The sequence below is a fragment of the Ciconia boyciana genome, chromosome 2 (assembly GCF_034638445.1).
Source record: "Ciconia boyciana chromosome 2, ASM3463844v1, whole genome shotgun sequence".
NCBI classification, from domain to species: Eukaryota; Metazoa; Chordata; class Aves; order Ciconiiformes; family Ciconiidae; genus Ciconia; species Ciconia boyciana.
Window position 1 is genome coordinate 77,001,941 of NC_132935.1, and position 22,427 is coordinate 77,024,367.

At 40.0% G+C, this 22,427-nt stretch overlaps 1 protein-coding gene across 7 annotated transcripts in view; it reads left to right on the forward strand.

Annotated features, from left to right (window-relative positions):
- GRB10 (growth factor receptor bound protein 10) overlaps positions 1-22,427 on the forward strand; it is a 152,286-nt gene that overhangs the window by 125,806 nt on the left and 4,053 nt on the right. For 5 of the 7 annotated variants that reach the window (XM_072853007.1, XM_072853009.1, XM_072853011.1 and 2 more), the window contains exons 6-15: positions 696-852; positions 6,652-6,767; positions 9,620-9,694; positions 12,817-12,954; positions 13,591-13,701; positions 14,789-14,887; positions 16,763-16,840; positions 17,506-17,622; positions 18,513-18,579; positions 19,620-19,707. In XM_072853007.1, coding sequence (XP_072709108.1) covers positions 696-852; positions 6,652-6,767; positions 9,620-9,694; positions 12,817-12,954; positions 13,591-13,701; positions 14,789-14,887; positions 16,763-16,840; positions 17,506-17,622; positions 18,513-18,579; positions 19,620-19,707 — 1,046 coding nt within the window. Of the gene's footprint in view, positions 1-695; positions 853-6,651; positions 6,768-9,619; positions 9,695-12,816; positions 12,955-13,590; positions 13,702-14,788; positions 14,888-16,762; positions 16,841-17,505; positions 17,623-18,512; positions 18,580-19,619; positions 19,708-20,141; positions 22,419-22,427 lie in introns of those variants that run through there. The other 2 variants (XM_072853014.1, XM_072853013.1) reach the window with 2 other exon arrangements.

The following is a 22,427-nucleotide window of genomic DNA, read 5'->3' on the forward strand; positions in this document are numbered from 1 at the left end:
TGCAAAGAGGAGAGCATCTGTATCATTCAGGAGGTGGGGAGAAGGTTCCTGACTTGTTCTCTCATCTCCATTAATATTTAGGATGTGCAGCGTACACACGTTCGGTTTCGAACTACTTGCAAGCTAGTATCAAAAGAGAAGTTGGGGCAGGGAGAGAAAACGCGTGGACTGTGCTAGCTAATTGATCTGCCGGGGAACTGCAAGTGAGACTTCCCCAAGCGAAACAATCAAAAGTTAGTGGGGAACAAGAGAGCCATTTTTAATCTTCAGGGTCTTGGCCTGCTCCTCTGTAAATGTTCAGAGGCCTCCAACGGGATTGCAAAGAAAATTGTGCGTGTTTGACTGGATGTAATTTCTCTCGCCCACTGTTGCCGAAGTACTCTCTTGATATTGTTTCACGTTTGCTTACCTTACACAGCTTTATACAGAACCTGCTCTCTCACTTTTTCTGTGTCTGTGGTCATATTAACCCTGCTGAATCTTTGTTTAGTGCAGGGAGGTGTTGGGGAGGGGGGAGGGGAAATAGGGCAAGGGGGCATCAAGAGAAAGTGTTATAAAGTGAATCATCCATGTCATTTGTCCTGGCTGCCAAGGTGCTTGGAACCGTCACGCCAAGAGGATGCTTTTCTACGGTAGCTGTGTGGTTTGCCTATGTTCAGAGCTGTTGATCTGTAAGTGTACCCTTTATGTTGCAGGATGTAAAAGTCTTTAGTGAAGATGGAACAAGCAAAGTGGTCGAGATTCTAGCAGACATGACAGCCAGGGACCTCTGTCAGCTGCTCGTTTACAAAAGTCATTGTGTGGATGATAACAGCTGGACTCTAGTGGAGCATCACCCTCACCTAGGATTAGGTAGGGAATGGTCAAAGGGGTGGCATGGTTACCTGGGAACATAAAATATGTGTAATTTTTATTAATGTGCTTCCAGCCGGAACGTTTTCTTTCCACTGCTTTTATTTGTACAATTAGCCGAAGTCACATACGTGCTTTTTGTGTATTACAATTTGATGCGTTAAGCGTTTAAGCCATTTTAAGTCCTTCTCTTCTTTCCCATCCTCTGGTTTTTTTTATTATACAAAAGAAAAATAATTGTCTAATCTTCACGCTAGCGCTCTGTTGCTACCTTGCTGTGTCTGAAGCTATTGCAAATAAACAGCTTAGGCAAATTAAGCTTGATCCTTAGAGTACCGGTCCTGTGAAACAGCTCAGCTCATCACCAGCTGGGAGACCTGGGTGAACAGACTCAGCTTTGCATACCTACAGTAATGCTTATGAAAGCTAGACATGCTGAGGTGGGGGAGGGGGTTGGCTGAACTTGACTTCAGGCAGGGAAAAAATGGTGGCACCACCCGCAAATCCATGGGCAATTTCTGGACCAGCAGTGGCATCTGCTCTCCAGGCGGCAGCTCCTCCACCTGACTGAAATTAAGGTGTCATGGTTACAGTTTCAAGAAGGCAGCAAGAGGAAGAACTGTGGGGAATTAAATAACACAGTGAATTGGTTTAATTACAGTACCTGAAAGAATTTCATGTTATTCAGTCTTGCTTTTCCTGTTATTTTGTGGCACTGATTAGTTGCAGGGTTCTGCTGTGCAGCTTGCAACTGCATATCGCTCAGATAGGCTATCTATAATTCTGCATAGCATACAATAACGCTTTAGAAAGTGTAGCATTTGGAGTATTAGTCGATATACTTCACGGGGAATTTTTTTCTAGAAAATAGAGGAAGACAAATTATAAGCCGCGATCACTGGCACTGGAATTGTGAATGCTATCTGTAGCTAACAGAGGTTGTTTATGTGTAAAAATGTAGTTCAGAACCCTTACAAATAAAAAAAGGAGACAGTTTGCTGGAGATGTAATGCCCTAAACTGATACTGTTAAACACAGATAAATTCACTGCTCTACAGAATAGTACTCCAAAAAAAAACCCACCACAGGATATCCTGATTATTTAATGGTTTTATTGGGTATCTCTCCTAATAAAGAAATATGTGACAAAATTAACATGAAACACTCATTTGTATATGTCTGTGACATACTTTCAGTTGTGAGGACATAGGACAAGGTGAAGAATTAAGGTATAAATTACAGAGTCTTTATCTCCGTAGCTTAATATGCCACATGCGCATTTCTAACAACCTTTACAAATTTTCAGTTTTATCAATGCTCATTAAACTACCAGGCTCTCTTTTTCTATATTCTCTTTCCCATCATTGCTGATTACCAAGGTATTGTGTAAACAGAAGCCTTCTCCTTTGTAACCAACATCCTTCTCCTGCCAGATTCATTCAATGATGCCACAATTCAGTGTTTGTGACATCACAATAGCTTCCATGGTGACTAATTGTGCTGTCAAACTCTGGTGTGTGACATCTCTGAATGAATCGGGCAGGAGGCTGATTAGGAAATCAAAAGCTTCTGTTTACACGCAAATAACTTGGTAATTAACAATGATGGGAAAAGGGCAAGATACTTATCGGGCTGCATTTATATACATGGGGACCTGCCTGCCTTGGCCCTCTGTTTCACACTGAAGCACAAAGCGGGGCCCGGCTGTCCCAGAGAAGCGGGGTGTGCAGGTTGGGGCTTCAGCAGCCGCCAAACTTTGTTCCATAGGGACTGCTCCAGGGCTGTCCTCTGTAGGCCACGCAGTAGATCTGTGTGAAAAGTAATGCAGCCTTTGAGGGCGTAAAGCGAACAGACAAAGAAAAAAGTATTTAAAGCGTCAAAAAAGATGTAATGATACAGATTTCACCTATTTGAAAGGATGCGGACAGAAAAGGGAATAAAAGAGTTCATTTAACGGGAGACAACAACATCCAATTTCTTGTATTTGGGGACCAAAGTATATGCTGTGACATATTCAATAAACTTTAAATACCAACTTTCACGCGTCCACCCAGTTTTGGTTGCAGTTTGAATTTTTTGTTATATGGATGCTTATTTCTAGCTTCTCAGCAGCTTAAATGCTTCCCTGAATTTCAGAGACTGTCAGTTCAAGGTCATAATCTGCCTGCACCTTAGGTGAAGTTACTGTCAGGTGTTTGATATTCCATATTTTTTCCTTCTAGAAATAAGATTGCTTACAGTGCATCTGATGTAGTATGAAACATTGGCTTATTAGCAGTTACTTAGCAGTGTGGAGAGAAATATGGTTTAAGAGCAGTGAGAATTCTTTGTTTCCAGAAGACATTATTTCTTACTCAAGACATCCTTGCTGACTTAATGTTGTAGGTGGTAATCTTGAAGCCCACCAAAAGAGGACAGTTCCTTTATTAAGTTCACTATCTTTTTTTTTTTTTCCTCCTGGTCTTGCCTAATATTACTTCCCAAAAGACCTCGGTTTGCAGAACCAATTCATCTTTTTACTATTGGGCAGACTGAGGACAAGAGCAAATTTTTTAAGTCAGCTGCATATTTATCACTATGGTGATCTTCTAGGTCCCAGTTTTTAAGGAACCTTCACCTGACTGCGTACTTTGCACATGTAGTCAAGTGTATTCCCAATAACACGCGTGCCTGCAAATAACTTCAAACAGGTATTGGACTGCACAAAGTATTTGTGTTCTGGAGGCTGGAGGCTATGGTGTGACAATTTATCATCAGACTTGCTTAGATTTAATATGTGGAAATGGTTCCTGCTGCACTGTACCACTAGTGCCTAAAACACTTTGTGGTCAAGATTTAAGCAGTCTGTGAAACTTGAATTGGTCCCATTATTTTGTTTCCAACTAGAAATACGCCTAACCTCTTCATAAAATGTGGTATTCTCCCTGTGTGCTACTCCATGCTTAACTATCATCAATTAGGACGGGGACTGAGATATCTGTATTGGACATTAACAGAAATAATAATAATAATGGAGACAGGCTGTCACGATAGCATGTGTCTGGACACTGAAAGAATCCCAACCTACAGACCTCATTTTTCCAGCTCCAGAACTGACTGTCCATCTTATTTAATATAGTTGAAGCAGGAAAGAAAAGTAGTAGGGCTCTGAAATATATGTAGGGTTGGAAGAAAGAATCGCTGCATGGTTTAATACATAGATTTTTCTTGTTTACATGTGCATTGAATTTGATTTGCCTTAATCTGAACGAATTAAAAGTGGAACAGTTAGACACAGTGCTTGCTAAAATATGAAAACCGGGCAGACTATTTCACACTTTGGTCCACCTGTCATTTGTAGTGATTCTCTAATTGGGAATTTTGGGCCATGCCTGCGAGTTGTTCACTAGGTAATCCAGCTCCTTTTCCCATCTTGTATCAGTTCTACAGTTCTGTATAAGTTTAGATAGTACTACAGGGCAATTCAGGGTGGGAGGGCAGGAAGCCTGTCCTGTTCTTCTAGGAAATGTGAGGAGGAGACTGACTTGAGCCTATCAAGATGAACAAAAAGGAGACATTTCTGGTCACTTCAGCAGCAATACCACTTGAAGACAGACTGGCCTATTGAACTTAATAGACTGACATCTGTGCTTCTAGTTTTGTAGCAAGAAGCTCAAAGCAGGGCTGAGGTTGAGTTGCTGGTGTGTCAAGTGGCAGTTCATCCCATTTGTACTAACTTTGAGTGCAAATTACCAAGGACTTCCCAAGTGTACAGCTTCTGTGAATTAGTAGCAAACTGACCAGGACTAGCTTCCTTTTTACATGCATGTGCTATGAAATGCTGCACCTTTTCTTCAAGATGGCTTTCACCACCAAAATGAAAATGTAAACATTAAATCAGCAGGAGTATCGCCACAGAATCTTGATTTGGTAAAGGAATACATCTAGGTCAGTTGCCTAAAGCATCTAAGAAACAATCACTGGGTATATTTACACAAACTAAGCATCAAAATACAAAACAATGTGGCAAATGTTCATCTATACTGCATTTCCTTAGGACAGACTGAATAGGATGGGGTTTGTCCCTGCCCTTAAGTGAGCAATCTTCAGTCTGTTAGGAAAGCAAAACCCACAACTTTGTGCAATGGCAGTAGCAGGACACATGGTCTTTGAGGGTTCGTACTGTGATGAAGATTCATATCAACATAATTAAATGTTTTTTGGAGGAAGTATAATTAAAAAACAGGCCATCCACCCTCGTAAGCCCACCGTCCTCATCACAGTGCAGAGGAGATTCGACTTAACTGGTTGCCTAAAACCATGACAGTAGCAATAGATCAGCAGCAATACCTGAAACTTTACCTGTGAAGCCCGTAGTTAATGTGGAGGTTTAGGTGATGAATGCTCAGGTGGTACAAAATATCCTTAATTAACTGATACCAACAGCAGTATTGTAGCATATGTTAGTCGAAGAACTACCCCTTAAAAGTGGTGTGATGGCTAATGCACTAAGAAGCAGCTCGTGAGAGCAGCCCAGTATGGAAAATCTTCAGTGTTAGCCCCTTGAAACACAATCTATAGCAAGGCTGGACATTGCAAATGCACAGTAAATGCTGAAGTCGTCAATGAGCTGGTGATGACTGACAGTCTAAATGCAGGTGAAAAAGACAATGGAATCATTCAGAGATAGCTTAAACTTTCAATCAAAGAACTTAGTCTGCTAAGTTGAATAATTCCAGTGACATTCAAGAGCTTACTACTTTTTGAGATACCAATGACTACGTGCTTTCTATCGTGAAAACACCCCAAGAGAACTTGGGCGGCAGCCTGGCATTTCTACCTGTGGGAATGCAAGGATGCAGGAACACAAAGTGGGGAAGGGACTCTCCAAACTTCTTTGGCCAGCAAGTCACACGCATTTTGGATAGAGCTTTGCGAAAGTTATTTTCTGTTTGACCTCATTTTTTATTTCCTATAATACAAGGGATGAAAGTACTGACTATTAAGACTTTTCAAAAATACCTAAATATTTTCTCAGAAACTTTTGAAGCTTTGCCAAGATAATGAGTTCATTAAGTAGTGCACACTTAGCCCAGTTGCCTTCTTTCGAGTTACTGCTTTCAGTGAATTGGATTTGTTAAGCTATCTATTCATGCTTTGATGTGCCATTCTTTTGACCAGAGAAGTGGTGGTTATGGGGAGTTACCTTGTAACCAAATCTAGAGCAGAAAATTGCCCTGTCATGTGTACAAAACATTTGTCTCTGTCAGTATTCCTGTAAAGTAGATCCTGTGACCTCTTTCATAATAAACGCCATTGTCTAGCATCTACAATAAAGGCCTGAAGTTCACCTTGAAATGAACTGGTTTTATAGAGTGTGATCAAATAGGGCACTGTATTTCTGTGATAGTTCAATACCTAATGGTGGCCTTTCCGCAACTTTTTTCCCCTTAAATCTGTCCACCTTGCCAGTTCCACGACATATAGCCAGCACCAAAAGAAGAGGTTCATGTGTATTATTTAAGCTATTGCACACAAAAAAATCTTACATTCTTTCCTTTCTCAAAAGTCTGTGCTTATGAAGCCCTGATGTAGGAAATCTTTGAAGAACACTGCCATGTAACGTTAATCTATGTAATACTTACGCCTTAGTTCCCTTAAGTGCCTCATGGCAGTACAGTTTGAAAGCTATCATACGTTTTGTTAACTTCTTAAAAGGTAACGGAATTACACTGGGTTGTTTTACTCGTGTTCTTTGGAAGTTGGTCTCGCTGCTTCTGCTGGTTGGCTGTGTGTTAACATCATGTTCTTTTTCCACAGAGAGGTGCTTGGAAGATCATGAGCTCATAGTTCAAGTTGAGTCCACAATGGGAAGTGAAAGTAAATTTTTATTCAGGAAGAATTACGCAAAATATGAATTTTTCAAAAATCCCGTGGTGAGTCTCATTACTTAGTTGTTTACATCACAGAGAGAGGGATGGATTGCAATAACATTGCTGGGTGCTGTTATGTCTTAAACATCTATTAAAAAAAAACAAACAAGCAACCAATAAACAGAATTCTTTCCAAAGAAATTATAACCAATGTTTAAATTCCTTGTACTCTTCTCCCAGCCTAAAAACCTCAAGTGTTTTCAAGTTACCAAATATACTTGTTTCAAAATGGCTGTTGTTATGTGACCAAGACAGGGAAATCTTCATTGGTTTAAGAAAAACAGTCAGAAGTGCAATTTATTCATTATCTTCAAAATTACTCAATTTGAAGCAAATTGATCGCATAGCGTGCAGTACCCAAACGTTTTAATTTCTGACAGTAATAATTAAAAAAAACCCCTCTGGATAACCCCTAAAGCACTTACTACATACAAGGAATTTCCAGTTCATTGTTATATATATTGAACAGCATGTCGCCTATGGCTGTGCTTTACAAGTGTGCTCTGCCTTCTTTACTGATCACAGTAACTCACGCTCGCTATGTCCTCATCTATGTCCATGCTTGAAAAGTATTGTATGTCACAGCTATACTTATTCCTGGATTTGTAAGATCCTTTGAATGTTGTAATTTTAAACTGGTTGCAGTGTAACTGCTTATTTGGGGATGATTTTTCACATTTTATCTAAACAATTAAGTTGGAATGGGCTATTGACATGAACCTATGTCAGCTGGTGTGACCCATCTATAGATAGCTGAAGAAGGATAATCCAGAGGTGGTTTAGGTGAGAACAGATTTTGGGTCAGTCGGGCATCTGTGGTGCCAGAAGAAAAAAGATATATGAGGTCACATGAAAACTCATTGCTGAAGTTACTGCAGATGATAAATTCATTCCTTTCCTCATAGACACTAATGCACAGTTGCTGCATCCTCGCACATGTGCTCGCACATACATTTGTCATCTGGTAGTGCTTGTTTCAGAGGCTGTGCCTTGACTTACTGTGTGAAACATTTCTGTACATGGAGTGTTTGTAATTTTTCACTTCTGTTGATCTTCCCATCTGATAACCTATTAACGTCTGAGTGTTGTACAGAAATTTTGGTATCATAGGAGCTAGCACATGGTTTCATGTGGTATACTTTAATTAATAACAGAGCATGGGAGTAAAACCCAGAATGCTTGGCATTCAGTCCCAGGCTCCTGCAATCAGAGAATAAATCATTCTTTTGGTGTAAGAATGCGAAGGCTCCCTATCCGTTGCATTAGCTGTTGCCATATGGCACTGTTTGTACTCAAGAGAGGCTGGTAAATGTTAGCTTTCACAAGTCATTGTGCAACTTACCTGACAGAAGGGTGATTCCTCTTCAGCCCTTCTCTTTATGCCCAAAGGGTGATTCCTCTTCAGCCCTTCTCTTTTTGCCCTAAAGACTGAAATTTATATTGCCTGAGGAGTGACGAATGTTCTAAACTGGAAACCTTTTTGTTGTGATTCATCTTGTTATAATCAGTCATTGTTTTATTTCAGGCATTTCTGCATGTCTTCATGCTTCAAAGAATGTTTCAAAACTTCAAGAATGACTTAATGTAATTGCTGTGTATAGTAAACTCAGTCTACTGAATTATATAGGCATTTTAAAACATGGCAAATGAAAAGGGGAACTGGAGGAATAAATCTGAAGTCATCAATTTAGCGTCAGAAAACTGTCTGACCTTTGTCATGCAAAGGTTCAGTATGAATGAGATATTGTACCGGATGCCTGAAATCGAAAAGCTCTGTAGAAGCACCTGTTTGTGTTTTAAACAATATTTGCTTCTGTGTTTTGTGGGATGGGGGAAAGGACATAGATGTCTGCTTTGAGATTATTCAAATCTAGCACGTGAAGCAGGGCATGCGACACAGAGCCTAATTATTGCACATGTGTCCTCATTCAGTTTTTATTATTTCATTTCATGGAATGTATGCTGACCTATCCTTACAAGAAAAAACCACCGGGCTCTGTTACGTTACCCTGAAATATAAACATAGAGGGGTAGATATTGCAAAGGGCTTTTCTCTTGACAGATGGAAGGGTTTCAAGCCCTGAGCATAACCTGACTGTTGAAAAACCAAATGAGAAAGCATCAACAGTCACACATGAGCTCTTTCTCATAATTAAGGTCTGCGAATGGCACTTCGTTTGGAGCCTTCTGAGGGACTGAGCAGGTTTTAGGGTCAAGCAGATACAGCACTGAAGAACTGTATTTTGGATAGAAAAAGAATGCTATCAAAGGTGAAGGTGTACATACTAGAGATCCTGCAGCATCCCCACCTGAGACTTCTTTTAATGCATTTGCATCCAGCTTACCCCTGTGAAGGTAGAGGAAACTTGTTATTCCTCCTGCTCTGCATCTTCCACATGGCAAGTAGAGTTACAAAGAGTTTGTTTGCTGAACAGCCTTTCTGGACAGAGAGGGAAGCCCAGAAATTTGGTGGCAGAATATGCAATAAGCAAAGAGTCACTGCATCCCCAACCTGCAGGAGCATTCATCCTGTCCTTTCCTAGAAAGTAGAGGCTGTTAGATATCCACGAAAGCCCTCAGTAGAAGAGGAAGTGATGGGAAAATGTGCTTATGAAATACCACGTATCAGATACTTTAAAAATCTGCATTCTGTCTGCATGGGTGTTTGGTGAGCAGAAGGACGGGAAGAACTGCACTTGAAAGTCCTAGTATTACATTCTGTGTCTGGGGATCTCCAAATTGATTTAAGAGTGATAGTTTCAAAAAACTAATGACTGGAAGAAGATTCCACTTGTTCTATGTAAAAGTGTTTGAATATATTATGGCTTCCAACTGTCTTCTCTTTTTGTCTCTAGAATTTCTTTCCAGAGCAAATGGTTGCCTGGTGCCAGCAAACAAATGGCAGTATCCCACAGTCCCAACTTTTGCAGGTACTGTAAGTTATCTGTATGCACAGAGTAAGTTTTGGAGCTGAAGGGGAGAGGTTGAGAGGAAGGAAGGGAGAATTCAAAGGTCTGGAAATAGCTGGTCAGAGAAAGTCCAGTGTAGTGAGTTAGCATATGGTACTAATGTTGAAAATACCTGCCAAAGATCTTACCCAGTGCTATTCAGGTGTAAGTTATAAAGAGGAAGTATTCATAGCTATGTTCATACATATTTGTTCCATTAATATTCAGCTTACCTGGTTTGGCCACCTAGCATTGTTCCTAAAACAGTCTCAGCAGATATGTTTCTAGAAAAATAAATACACCTTATAAAAGGCAAAACAGAAGTACTCTTCTATATTCCACATTGTAGCATAGGAGAAAGTTTAAAAATGTCTGTGTACATTAGAAGATGGGCTTGAGATGTGAGAGGTTTTGCTTTTGCTTTTTATGTCCCATGTTTGTGCCTGGTGAGAATTAACACTAAGGACCAACTTCCCCATAGTTCAGCCAACTAGCTGCTCTTTTATATAGAAAAATAATTCCGTAAGAAGTAAGTGCAGGTAGTTACAGAAAATTGTATGTAGTATTTGCGAAGTAATGCCATTTAAAGCTCCTCAAGTTGAATTACAGGTGTGTGTACCTTATGCATATCTGTTGGTAGAGTTGTGTAATCTGCGTGGCAGTGGCACGTTCCCTGAGTTTATACTGAAGTTTTGATGTCGCTGTACAGTTTCTTAATTGCTCATGAAGGAATTGTGGTAGTGGCACAGTTGCTTGGCCTCCAAGGATGGTGCTGAAGGGTGGGCTACCTCTCTGACCAGTAACTCATTCACATAAACCTCTCAATTTAAGCACTCCAATCTAAACCCTGTAGTCTAAATCTTTTTCACTTTAGTTGTTTTCTCAAATGGGGGACATTCAACTCATGAGGCCAAATTAAAGCACAGTTTATTAAAAGAGTACTATATTAAGAACGTAAGACTGTGATACCTAGAAGACAGTACCACGAATAACAGACAAGCTATAAAGCAGAGGGCACAAATATATGAAGAAAGTATACATACAGATAACTGATTTTAGCTTGATTTCTGTCTTTTTGCATGTTTGCAAATATGCACTGACTCTCTGTTTAAATACAACAAGTTTCTACTGACTTTTGAACCGGTGCACTCATTTTGTCCCGTAACCACTTCAAAATCCATTAAATACTGGCTCCAGGTTCACTGAGAAGAATTTAAAATGTTAGCATCCACTCTCAGCTGGGAAACGAAACAAAAATCAAATCTATTTCTGGAATTAAAAACAAAAGTCGCATGCAATGAGGTTGCAATCGGGAACCAAAACTGGTGTGAACAGGCATTGCCACAGACTGGTAGGAACAGAGGTGTTCACACCTTGGACCCTTTTTCCTGCAGTGTAAGTGGAGAATTGAGTTTGCCTGTTAACGCAAGCAGCGGGACTCCCTAAAAGAGCAGGATGTTCTTGAAGATGGAAAAGTTTCGAACCTAGGGTAACTCAAACAGTAGGGAAACAAAAACCTTACAACCTCCTGAGATACAAGAGTTTGCTTCTGGGAAGGCTCAGTTAGGTACAGTCCTGGAGAAGCATAAGTCTCGGGGGTTAACAGTGTGAGAGGGTGGGGGAAAGAGGATGGGTACATTCTCTTTGGTTCATTGTTTAACCATAAAAACCAATCTTCCTTAAAGCATTTATATTAAATACCCCTTTCCTTTTAAAAAACACGCAACCATTTTTCATTGTTTCAATGACAGTTGTAATTTGTTGAAGGTAAACTTACTGCATTCTAGAGGTCGTTAAGCATGTTGCATCTGAGGCCACCTCAAATATTGAGCAAGTGCGATGTTTTTTTAATTACACACAAAATAGGGAAGAATCTTAAACATAATCTCACAATATCATATACTTCATTAAGAGCTAGTATTTTTAGTCTTAACAATAGCATTAAAAACAGCGGGATCTGTTTTCACTACCGTCAGCCTGGCTCTGATATGCAAAAAAACTTGCATCTTAGTTTACTTTTGGTTTATCTAGCTGAACAGAGAGAATATGTTCTCCTTTTGGTCCTTCCCTTTCACAGTTGAGAATTAGATTCATAGTACAAATAGCAGGCAAATTGACTGTTCTTTTCCATTCTGTTAGATGAGATGGGGAGGAGGACTGGAAAAAAAAATTAGGTTTTAATGCAACTAAGAATTCTGACACAGGGCACTGATTTTTGGTTTTGTTTTCTGTGGGCATTGTCCACCAAATAACACCAAAACACAACTTTGAAGAATTGCAGAGGCATCTAGGCCAACCTGGTTTACACGTTTTTCTTTCTACTATTGAATTTATTAGGAGTTTGGCATTTAACTTAACTGAGCAAGCCTTCTGTCACTTAAAAATCTGGCCCATTGTAATTAAGGGAGCAATCCATCAGTTCGCTAACCATAGTTAATACTTACTTCCTTTGATGTATTGCAAATCAAATTATTCCATATGTGGTCCCTCTAATTACGTCAAGAACTTAAATACTTCTGGATCTTGAAGTCTAGTATAATTGCTGACATTTATTTGACTGCTCTACATTGCATTTTGAGTTAAATATTCTGTCATACCTCTTGTCTTGGGACAGGCGCGTGCGCTGTGTAAGACTTCATTGTGGGAAATCCTGAAACAGGCTGTCCCCATTCTAAAACTTGGGGATAAAGTTGCAGATTTTGGCCAGTGTTTCCCAGTTAGACTAGCTGGCAGAATTGTTGTGACAAGGTATTATTATCTCTTAAGAATTAATAAGCTTACTTTGTGTCCCTTCAGGACAAGTGCAAGAAGAATGGGGATACAAAGAAATGGTTAGCCTTTTGGAAATTTAAGTATTGACACAGAAAACAGGAAAACGTCAGTGGCAGGAGGAGTTAGCCAGGTAGATGTTAACAGGAGGAGCAGGAATATCCATTTTGGTCGTGAATCAGTGTAAACATCTAGGCCAGTTGAAGCATAATGTGAAACTGTGCCCCAAGTCAGCAAAGTGATTTGCCATTTGCTTCCCTGTTCTGCAAATACAGTGACAATTTTATGATCCATCCATAGGACACAATGCTCATTTACATTTTCCTCTCTGACAGAACTTTTTAAACTCCAGTAGCTGCCCTGAAATTCAAGGTTTCTTGCATGTGAAAGAGCTGGGTAGGAAATCCTGGAAGAAACTGTATGTGTGTTTGAGGAGATCAGGACTTTATTGTTCTACAAAAGGAACTTCAAAGGTAAGACTTAAAAAGAAGTTGCACAGTACTAGCATGCAAAAGCATTTTCTGCTTTTACAGTGGGTATTTTTTGCTGGTTTTTAAATATCTGCACACAGCGTTTCCTTTTTTTATCACGTAGAGAAGGATAAGCAAGCCATGATCGAATGACAGTCAAGCCCTGGGCTCTCAATGCACAAAAATAGCTCTATAGCATTGTTACATAATAAAAGCGAACTAGCCGGACAACATAATTGTGGCTACTGAAGTCACCCTGACAAGGTTAGCAAGAGAAATCATGCTCTCCAAGCACATGGTTCATGAATTTGGTTCATGAATTTAGTTTAAATGGTACTTTAAACAGTATTTTATATTACCTAACTTTCAGATTTCTCAGGAGCAATGTAATAGGCTATGCCATTTTTATTGTGATGTGTTTGAGTCAGTCTTTTGTCAGCTTCTTGTAGAAAGCACCTTGTGCTAGTAGGCTGATATGTAAAAGGTGACAAGCCATGTCCACTTCAAGCTGCCTGAGAGAGGAGCCCAGTGTTCGTACGCTGCCCTCTGTTGGAGGTTGGTCCTGAGAGACTGCAAAGCTTGCAGCAAGAGCTTCCAAAATCTTGCACTTACCTATGATAAAACACGTTATTTCCCCAGGAGCCAAGACATTTGCAATTGTTGGCTGACCTAGAAGACAGCAATATCTTCTCGTTGATAGCAGGCAAGAAGTTGTACAATGCTCCCGCAGAGTATGGATTTTGTATAAAGGTAATTTTTCTCCTTAAGGTCTTCCAAAGTTCAAGGCAGTGTTGGTAGCTCAGAGTCCCCCCAACCCCCAACTAAACGGGATTTGTATGTAAAACTCTGCAAGCCTTTCTGTCATGAGGACTTAATCTTTAACGTCTTTCATTTGGCAGGCATGTCCTGTGAATCTTGCCATCGTTCTATGTGACACTTTTAACACTTTATCTGGTGCTCCTTGGGCCTGGGAAATTTCTGTGCAAGATCAGCTCGGTGCTGAAGCATGGTGTGCCTCTAAGGTGGCCTTGGTTCACCTCACAGATGACTTTTTTTTTGCAAGTACTCTAATTTAATAGGAAAGTTTCCCTGCACCAAAGCGAGCACCAAAACTGTCTAGCAACAAAAGGATCAAGCTCCGATCGGGTGTAACTGTACCATTATTGTGGGCCAGAGGTTTGCATTTATTTAAAGAAGAGGATTGTCCTGGAAAATGGAAATAAGAATAAGCAGTTGTCTTTGAGGATTTTAAAACCTGTTGTGCTGATGGATAGGTTTGCAAAGTATTTCACAGCTCCATGTAATTTTCTGAGAAGAAAATAAGGCTGGGAGCTGGTTTCATTGACAGCAGTGAAGTAGTCTCCTTCCTAGCAGCGTTTCCAGTGCTAGACAACATGGGTTTGCCTCAGAGAGCAGAGACTGGCTGTGGGACAGATCCTGAACTGATGGAAGCAGACTTTCAGTAACCTTCAGTTACAGAAACTTGGGTTCTTCATCTCGAAAAGGGGGCTCATAAAACTTCTCAGAATTCTAAAAAAACCACCAAAACGCATGCCTTGGTTCTGGTTCTAGCCTGGCCTGAGTACCTTGTTCCTATACACTGCCAGAACTGCAGGGTATTTCAAAGCAGGCACTGACGTTTATCTTACGGGACCCAGCTGAGAAAGCGATTTCTTTCAAAGCATGCTCATCTTCTCCTGAGCTTTAATTCAGGGCGGTGTGAGCTTTTTCTGGCCAGTTCTTAGACTAATAGCGTACCTGCCTTTACTCTGCAGTAAACTTACAGTGTTGTTGGTTTTCTACTGAATGTAGCTGACTTCCCTCTAACACTTTATAGCCCAACAGAGTGAGAAATGAAACTAAGGAACTGAGGTTGTTGTGTGCTGAAGATGAGCAAAGCAGGACGTGCTGGATGACTGCCTTTCGGCTCCTCAAGGTACCTAATTTCTTCTATGTGAATAGAGCTACGCCTATAGTTAAGTGGCATTCGTTATTTTGTTCATGAGAAAATACCTATGTGTTCTTAAACATCATCTGCCTCCAAAACAATAGAGCTAAGAGCAAAATGCCAGGTAGACCTGTCCCTCCTAAGCTTTTAAGCACAGAACTGAGCTCAATTCCTTCCATGTACGAATCGAGTACAATTTTTGTTCTGGAGCCAAATTTATGATATGTGAATGAATGAAAAAAACCTGCTTAACAAGGTATTTGCAAGTTACCATAAAGCTAAATAAAACGTTTTGATAATGGTGAGTGGTTATCTAAACTAGAACAGAGTGCTGTCTAGAGCCTTTGCAATTTTTTTGGTTTTCAGAAGGTTCTATTAAAAAAAGTAACACAAATAAGCAACCCTGTCTCTGGGTGAAAGTTATTCATATCTGAGAGGAAACAATGAGATTTCTTGATAATATGGTAGGAGGCTTCACAGTGTTTTTGAAACCTAGTATGGGCCAGGATGCAAGAAGTAATCCCCATTACAAGACGCATATTTGGTTTCTGTGTAGCTGATACCTCTGTTGGCTATCATAAGCCGCTCTCCAGTTACTTAACTTGGCTTGACTCGTGTTTAATACACACTGACAATTATGGTCGGAGTTTTAGTCCCCAGGGCAGTTCCAAGTGCTTCTTCTTAGTTGTCCTTTACTTTCCCTACTTACAGAGAATTTTGATTTGTGGGGGAAGTGCTCAAACAGAGGATCAGATAATTGTAGTGACTTGTGCCTTGAAGATACCACTTGTTCTGCAGAAATTAGTTACACTAGTCGAGGCACTCATGTTGCTGAATGGCAAGGGAAAACCTTAGCAGTGTACAGAATTAGCTGTTCTTACCAAATACGTAGATGTGCATCTTGCTGTGATGGTTCAGAGGAATCTTTCTTTGCAGCGCGACCTGTGGCAGCAACGGTACTGTATGGCAGTAATTTCTGTATACTGGCATATAACATTCACCCTTCGGCAGGTAACACTAGGGGAAAAAAAAGGGTTTGTTTTAAAGGAACACTGAAAGATGATTAAAGGTGTATAGTCAAGGAAAATTAAGGCTGTGCCCCAGGGCTGTGGCCGTAACCTTCCTTTTTATTTACCTATTGATTTAGCTTTCCATAGTCACATATTACCCTCTTTACAAAATTATGTATACCATTTCACTTAGAACATTCAGTAAGCAATGTTGCTAGACTTCAGCAACATTGGGAAGGCACTGAGTAGGAGTTTTCCTACCCTCCTAGCTACTAGTGTTGCTAAAATTTATCGTGTTCAACAAGGAGCATGACTGGAATTCAATCACCTGATTTGTATAAGGATGAGAAAAGTACCAGATGTGTTATTTTCTGATGAAATTTATTAAAAGAGCTAGTGAATTAGAAAGGTTTGTATTTTATATCATTATGAAAGCCTAGTTCATCTTTATATTGTCTTGTACAGGACTTCTTATGCAGAATTTTTTTTAAGTTGACATTACTAGAGGGTAAAAAGAGGGGGAGTTAATATGTGTGTTCTGCCCTCAAGTGAAAGCTTGTATTCTGCAAGGAAAACATGGTGATAGCTGAGAGTGGCAGAAATGACCTGTGTATTTCGCTCAGGCTTGTAAAAGTGCTGTCTTTTAACTAACACTTGTCATGCATATTTACTGCTCGACTTGCACCTGCCAATCACTATTACTTAATGCAAGTTGCTGTGGGACAGCTTCTGATCATGAAAACAATAAACTGGCGGCACCTTGCTCCAGTGTAAGTAGTGTTATGAAACCACTGCAGATTTTTTTCCTGTGGTATGTCTTTGAATACTAACGTCCTTGCATTTCTGTTGGCAGTATGGAATGCTACTGTATCAGAATTACAGAATTCCCCAGCAGAGAAAAGCCATGCTTCCACACTTTTCCACCCCAGTAGTAAGTAATGAACTTTACCTCATTGATGTGCGGTGTTGGGAAAGACACATTTGCTTTTGCATTTTAAAAGTGGAAAATTTTACGCTAAGGAATGTAAATTTAGTATTGTTTAGCAAATCAACGTAAAGTTCACGTTTCATTTGAGTACAGTTTACGTGGTTGGCTCTCCATTATCTTAGGCTTACACAATCCGCACGACTGAAAAAATCTTGGATACGTCAGGCACTTTGAGATGTACAGTAGAGAGACATCTGGCTGTCTCTGCAGAAGCCAGCTTAGGTCTGGCAAAACTAAGACGTAAATCTCTTCAAGCATGTTGGGCCAAGAGCTGACTGTTAGCTATCTAAAAGTGAAGATCCTATATTTGGATCCCAACTGGCCCTGAAAATGACTGGAGTATAGTAATAGGGCAAGTGGGCAACTTGAGCAATACAGATTTTATTCTCAGCCTTTGAATCCTCTCCCTCCCCTACGGCCTAAAAAGAAAAGCCATCTATTTTTGTGTCTGAGAATCTTTTGGAAGGGGAAAAAAAATGAGATGTATTTTCTGTGCTGCTGAAGGATAACTTTGGACAGTCTTCTGAAACCAAAACATTTTGAAATGAAACTCTCAAGCTGGTTTTTTCTTTCCCTGTTTTTTGAAACAAGTGAAAATTCCTTTTCAGAGAAGTGTATCTGAAAACTCACTAGTAGCAATGGATTTTTCGGGGCAAATAGGAAGAGTTATTGACAATCCTGCTGAAGCACAGAGTGCTGCCTTGGAAGAAGGACATGCTTGGAGGGTAGCTATCTTCTCTTCTTTTCTATTTTTGTAATTAGTAAGTGTCTGTTGAGAGCCAAAACACAGAGTGTGCTATGATGTTAGTGCAGTGCTGGTCACAGTATAGCTTAGCTCCGACCTGAAGCAATCACACTGCAAGCATGCAGATCTGAAAGTCAATATCCATCTTTAGCAAAACTGTCACATTCACAACAACCTTCTACCACTGCTTCTCTGTCCCCCTAGTGTCCAGAGGAAAGTTGAGGGGGAAAGCAGACCCACCAGAACTTTACTGCCAGTTTGCAAAACCAGTCTCTGAGGAGGAATATGTCAAATTAAATGCTTCCCCACATGGAAGAGGCTGGGGCTCTGACTAATGGCTTGCTCCCAGTAAGTTTAATTGCAGAATATACAAGAGGCAGGACCTCTTGCAATGAAAACTGATGTAACTTGTTTATAGTGTCTTGTGGACAGACAGCTGCAGTACAAGTTTTCCCACATGCTCGTCTCTTAGGGAATAGGAGTCATTACTGAAGCACTAGCTGGTGCTTTATGTACGGGAGGGAAATACTGCTTGATTTACTGAGTGAGTGCCTGATGTTTTGCCTGAGCAGAAACATATCAGACTTTTCTTTTTTCTGTCATCTTTTTCTTTATTTTTCTTTTTTTTCCTTTTTTTTTTTTTTAGATACTGAGCTTTCATCATTAACATCTGGCTTGTGTTTTAAGCCAACTGAAATGAGCTGCTGCTTGTAGATTAGCCCCCTTCAAAGTTGCATTTCTTTTTCTCATCCTTGCATTAAACTTGCCCAGCCCCCAGTTTCCTGTAAATTAAATCTGTATTGCATGTGCACTAATTCTCTTCTGTTGAGGCTTTAGTGTGGATTTAACGGTAATTCATTTTCTCTGTAGAAACGTAGCACAAGAATGAACATCTTGGGTAGCCAAAGTCCACTCCATCCTTCCACACTGAGTACAGGTAAATTCTGCTGTTTTGTAAGCATAGTATAAGAGGTCTCTGCAGGTAAATAAAAGTTGTATTTCATATAGAGACAGAGGTAGCGTGCAGTCATGTAGTATTAACGCCTTGATGTCAAATACTGTGTTTCTGTTTCTCAGTAGCTTCTGTGTCATGAACACGCTTACCTGTAGACACAGTAGAAGGAACTGGTTTTCCTTTGAAGGCACACTCAAGTTTCTCTTCAATTTTAATCTTTTGAAACTCAGATGTTATGAAAATTGAGACTCCATAAACGTTTCCATTTAAAACAATCCAGAAGTCAATTCTTCATTTTAGACCAGGAAAGTCAGAGTGATCTGTTGATCTTTAAAGAGTAAAAATGAGAATCTTCAAAACAGCATTCATTCCATAACTGAGGAATGTAAAATATGGATGCCCCTAGTGTGAGTCCTGAACATCTCTTTGAGACTGTAAGTTTATTAAAATAATAGGAAATTGTGTATTAATATGCTGGACTTCTTAGAGGAAACACAGCTGTTCTCCGTTTCTATTCTGTGTTTCTGTTCTGTTGAACAGAATTTAAAAATACCATTTGAAAAACAACAAAACAATAAAGGTAAAAATACTTGGGGGTAACTCCACCCTTGAAAGCACAAGGCAAAGTGCTTTTCATTCTCTGAGAGTTAAAGGGACTTGGTTCTGACTTGTTAGCTCATACATGGTATTCTGAGAATTGTTTAGTCCCAACATTTTCAGGAAACTATGAAAAGGCAGTATGGTAAGAGATATCTCTCGCTAACCTCATCATACATCTGCAAATCAGCAAATACACAGAGGTAATGCCTGTCTACCTGGTACATTAAGTAGATGCAACGGCTGGTGCATTTTTTTTCATACTGATTCAATTTTTATATTGATTGATGAATGATATTTTATATTCTGTAACAAAACTATACCCACTTTTAAAATGTTTAAATAATGAGTGCGTGGATAAAACTGTTGCACTTGTTACTGTTTTTAACCATCCTGTCTTTCCCTCTTTTCCCTCTCGCCTCCAGTTATTCATAGGACACAGCACTGGTTTCACGGCAGAATCTCTAGAGAAGAATCTCACAGGATTATTAAGCAACAAGGGCTTGTAGATGGGTAGGTATTCCTGTTGCTTAGCATTTATGATCTGGTGGTAAGCGTTATAGACAAGAGCACAACTTCTGCCATAAGGGTTTACAGGTTTGTGGGCACTTCTGAGTAACCTGATCCTTGAGTGGTCCCATTATAACCTGCCTGGATTTCAAAAAGACAGAGTATGTGTTTGTAGGAGTGGGTTCTAACTTTTAATTTGAAAAATAAAATATTAAGGATACACTTCAGTTTTTTTATTTTTTCCAACAGAGTCCATCAAGTTTTAGAGAATGTTAGAATTTGTAAATAATTGATTCCTGTAATCTGCATTGAGGACATACTTTTCAGGCAAAGCTGTACCTAGCCATTTGCCCACAAATTTATAATCAGCCATTTGTGCTCTTTTGCCTGAATCAGAGCAGTTAATGATTATTTCTCACTATTTATTTCTGTCCTAGAGCAAAGAAATGAAAGGACCTGTTCCAGCGCTCTCTAAAATGTCTGTAGCTGAGATTTAAGTATCTTCTGAGCATCTCTGTTTCCCTTATTGATACGTAGTTATGGTTATTGTAGGGAAGTTGCTTAAACTGCATTCAGCAGTTCTTTATTTGTAGGATGGGAAGAGCGTGGCTGCCTTCAGTTCACTAAGCTTGCTGCTGTCAGGGTTAAGGTAGAAACTTCCATGTTGGCTTCTCAGGAGACAGTCAAGCTCAAACCTTTCTTTGGCATTTTCTGATTCAGGAGCATCACTAATCTTTGGGAAGAATGAGATACATTAGAGAAACAGAAATTGCTAGTGCATGTACATATTCATCAAGCAGTGGGGCTTTTATTGTTTTGGGTTTTTTGCTGGGCTAAGGCATATTGGGAGTCATATGAGAAGAGGTTTTAGCTTAGCAGGTCAGAGAAGAGAGGCCGAGAAAGCAAAGGAGTGCTGCTGACTTGTTGGGTTTCTGGTTCTCTCACACTACAGATCTTCTTTACAATCTTGGGCTCATTTTGACTTGTTGCCTTAGGAATCTAGTGGCCCATCCTTCTTGGGGTTTTCATAAACGTGTTAGTGCCTTTGAGGCGGTGTTAAATTTGTGCCTAGCCAGCTTACTCACTGTAGAAGGTGAAGATTGGTTAGTTTGGCTGTAGTGAGGTCAGTCAGTAGTGGCAACAGGACCACGTTGCCTATGTGCTCTGAGATCTAAGGATCGTGGTTTTGGGGACGGAAGTCTTACCTGTGTTTTCCTGCTCTGTGTGTCCTTGAACAAAAGCAGGTAGAAAGTTAACAGTCTTCTGATGGCTCATGTAAGATGTTCAGCGATGCATGTATGCAGCTGATAGTGCTACCATTAGACTGTTTCTGGAAGCTATTGTTGAGGATGCATCTGTATTTATAGTCATTTTTTGTGTGGACAGCCTGTTGCTTGCCAGAGGCTGAGAAAACACTTGCAGGATCAGTTGTGCTGAGCTTTCCTTTGTGCCACCAGTTTATGATACCACGCATAATCTGGAATGGCTAGATGAAAGATAGTTTAGAGATACCTGCGTGAACTACAGTGACCACAGGGCAGGTAAGATCTTTCTCCCTGAGATGGCTCCCAATGTGTAAAGTCTTTGGACCCTTTTCCACACATCTGGTCTTGCTAGGACTAACAAGGAATGTTCAAATACCATGCATGGTTTCCGAGGGTGGCAAGACATGCCTGTCTCTGAGCATTGGACTGACCCGGGTTATGATGGTGTGTTTTTGTGGTATTGACATTTCTCAATCAGTTCTGAGGAGCTGGAGTAAGTTCTTTCAGGTTCATAAGACTACAGGCAGTTCTTGCAACTCAGCCTTGGAAAACTGTGTTCCTTGCTTAGTGGTTAGCAATTAAGAGGGCTTGAGGCCTGCCCCAGTACTATGCTTGGCCATCTCAGAAATGCACTAGTGATTAGCGCTGTGAGCCTTATGCCAAAGGTATATTCTTGTTTCCTGTGGCATGGAGAGGTTCTCCTTCCTTAGTTCATAAATGTCAAGGGGAGGAAACATTTTTTGACTAGCTTTTTTTCTCCTCTTCTAAGGATGTGTTTCCCCATTTGAGTTAGGACTTCAATTTTGTGAGTCGACTGAAAAGGGACAGTTACATAGCGTATGATGTTGCTAGCTATACTCCTACAGTACATTCTTCTCCAGTGATGCTGAGGGAAAAATACTGTGCCTGTTTTAGAGGAAAAATCAGTGTGTGTTTTCCCCATCTTGATAATGTGGATGCTGCTTAAGTGATAAGTCATTTTAAGAAAGTATTGAGCTGTTTCTGTGCAATTGCAGCCATTTAACTTAAACGTAATTTTGCCAGCACTGGATTTCTGTAAACTGATGCAAGATACTGGAGAGTGGGAACCAATTCTCATGTATTACTCTCCTGTCTAGAGAAATCCAGATTTGCTTTGGCGTTAAATTAGAACATTTTCTTCATGAGAGTACATACCAGTAATGCAAAGCTCAGTTAGAGAGACCCTTAAAAAAAGCTGCATCCATACACTCATAGAGGAAGAACTACTGTCATGTATCTTTCACTTCTTGTTTCTTCATCTATTATTGTTGCATAGCCGTGGTATAAAAAGTGAACACAAATTGCCAGTTATGGAATCGCCTGTTAATGCAACTCAAGAAGAGTTAGGCAATAGCACAAAATGACTTAGTAGTTCTGATTATTTATGAAGAAATGGATTGTGGTATTCATTGTGTACTTAAAAATGTTCTCTCCTAG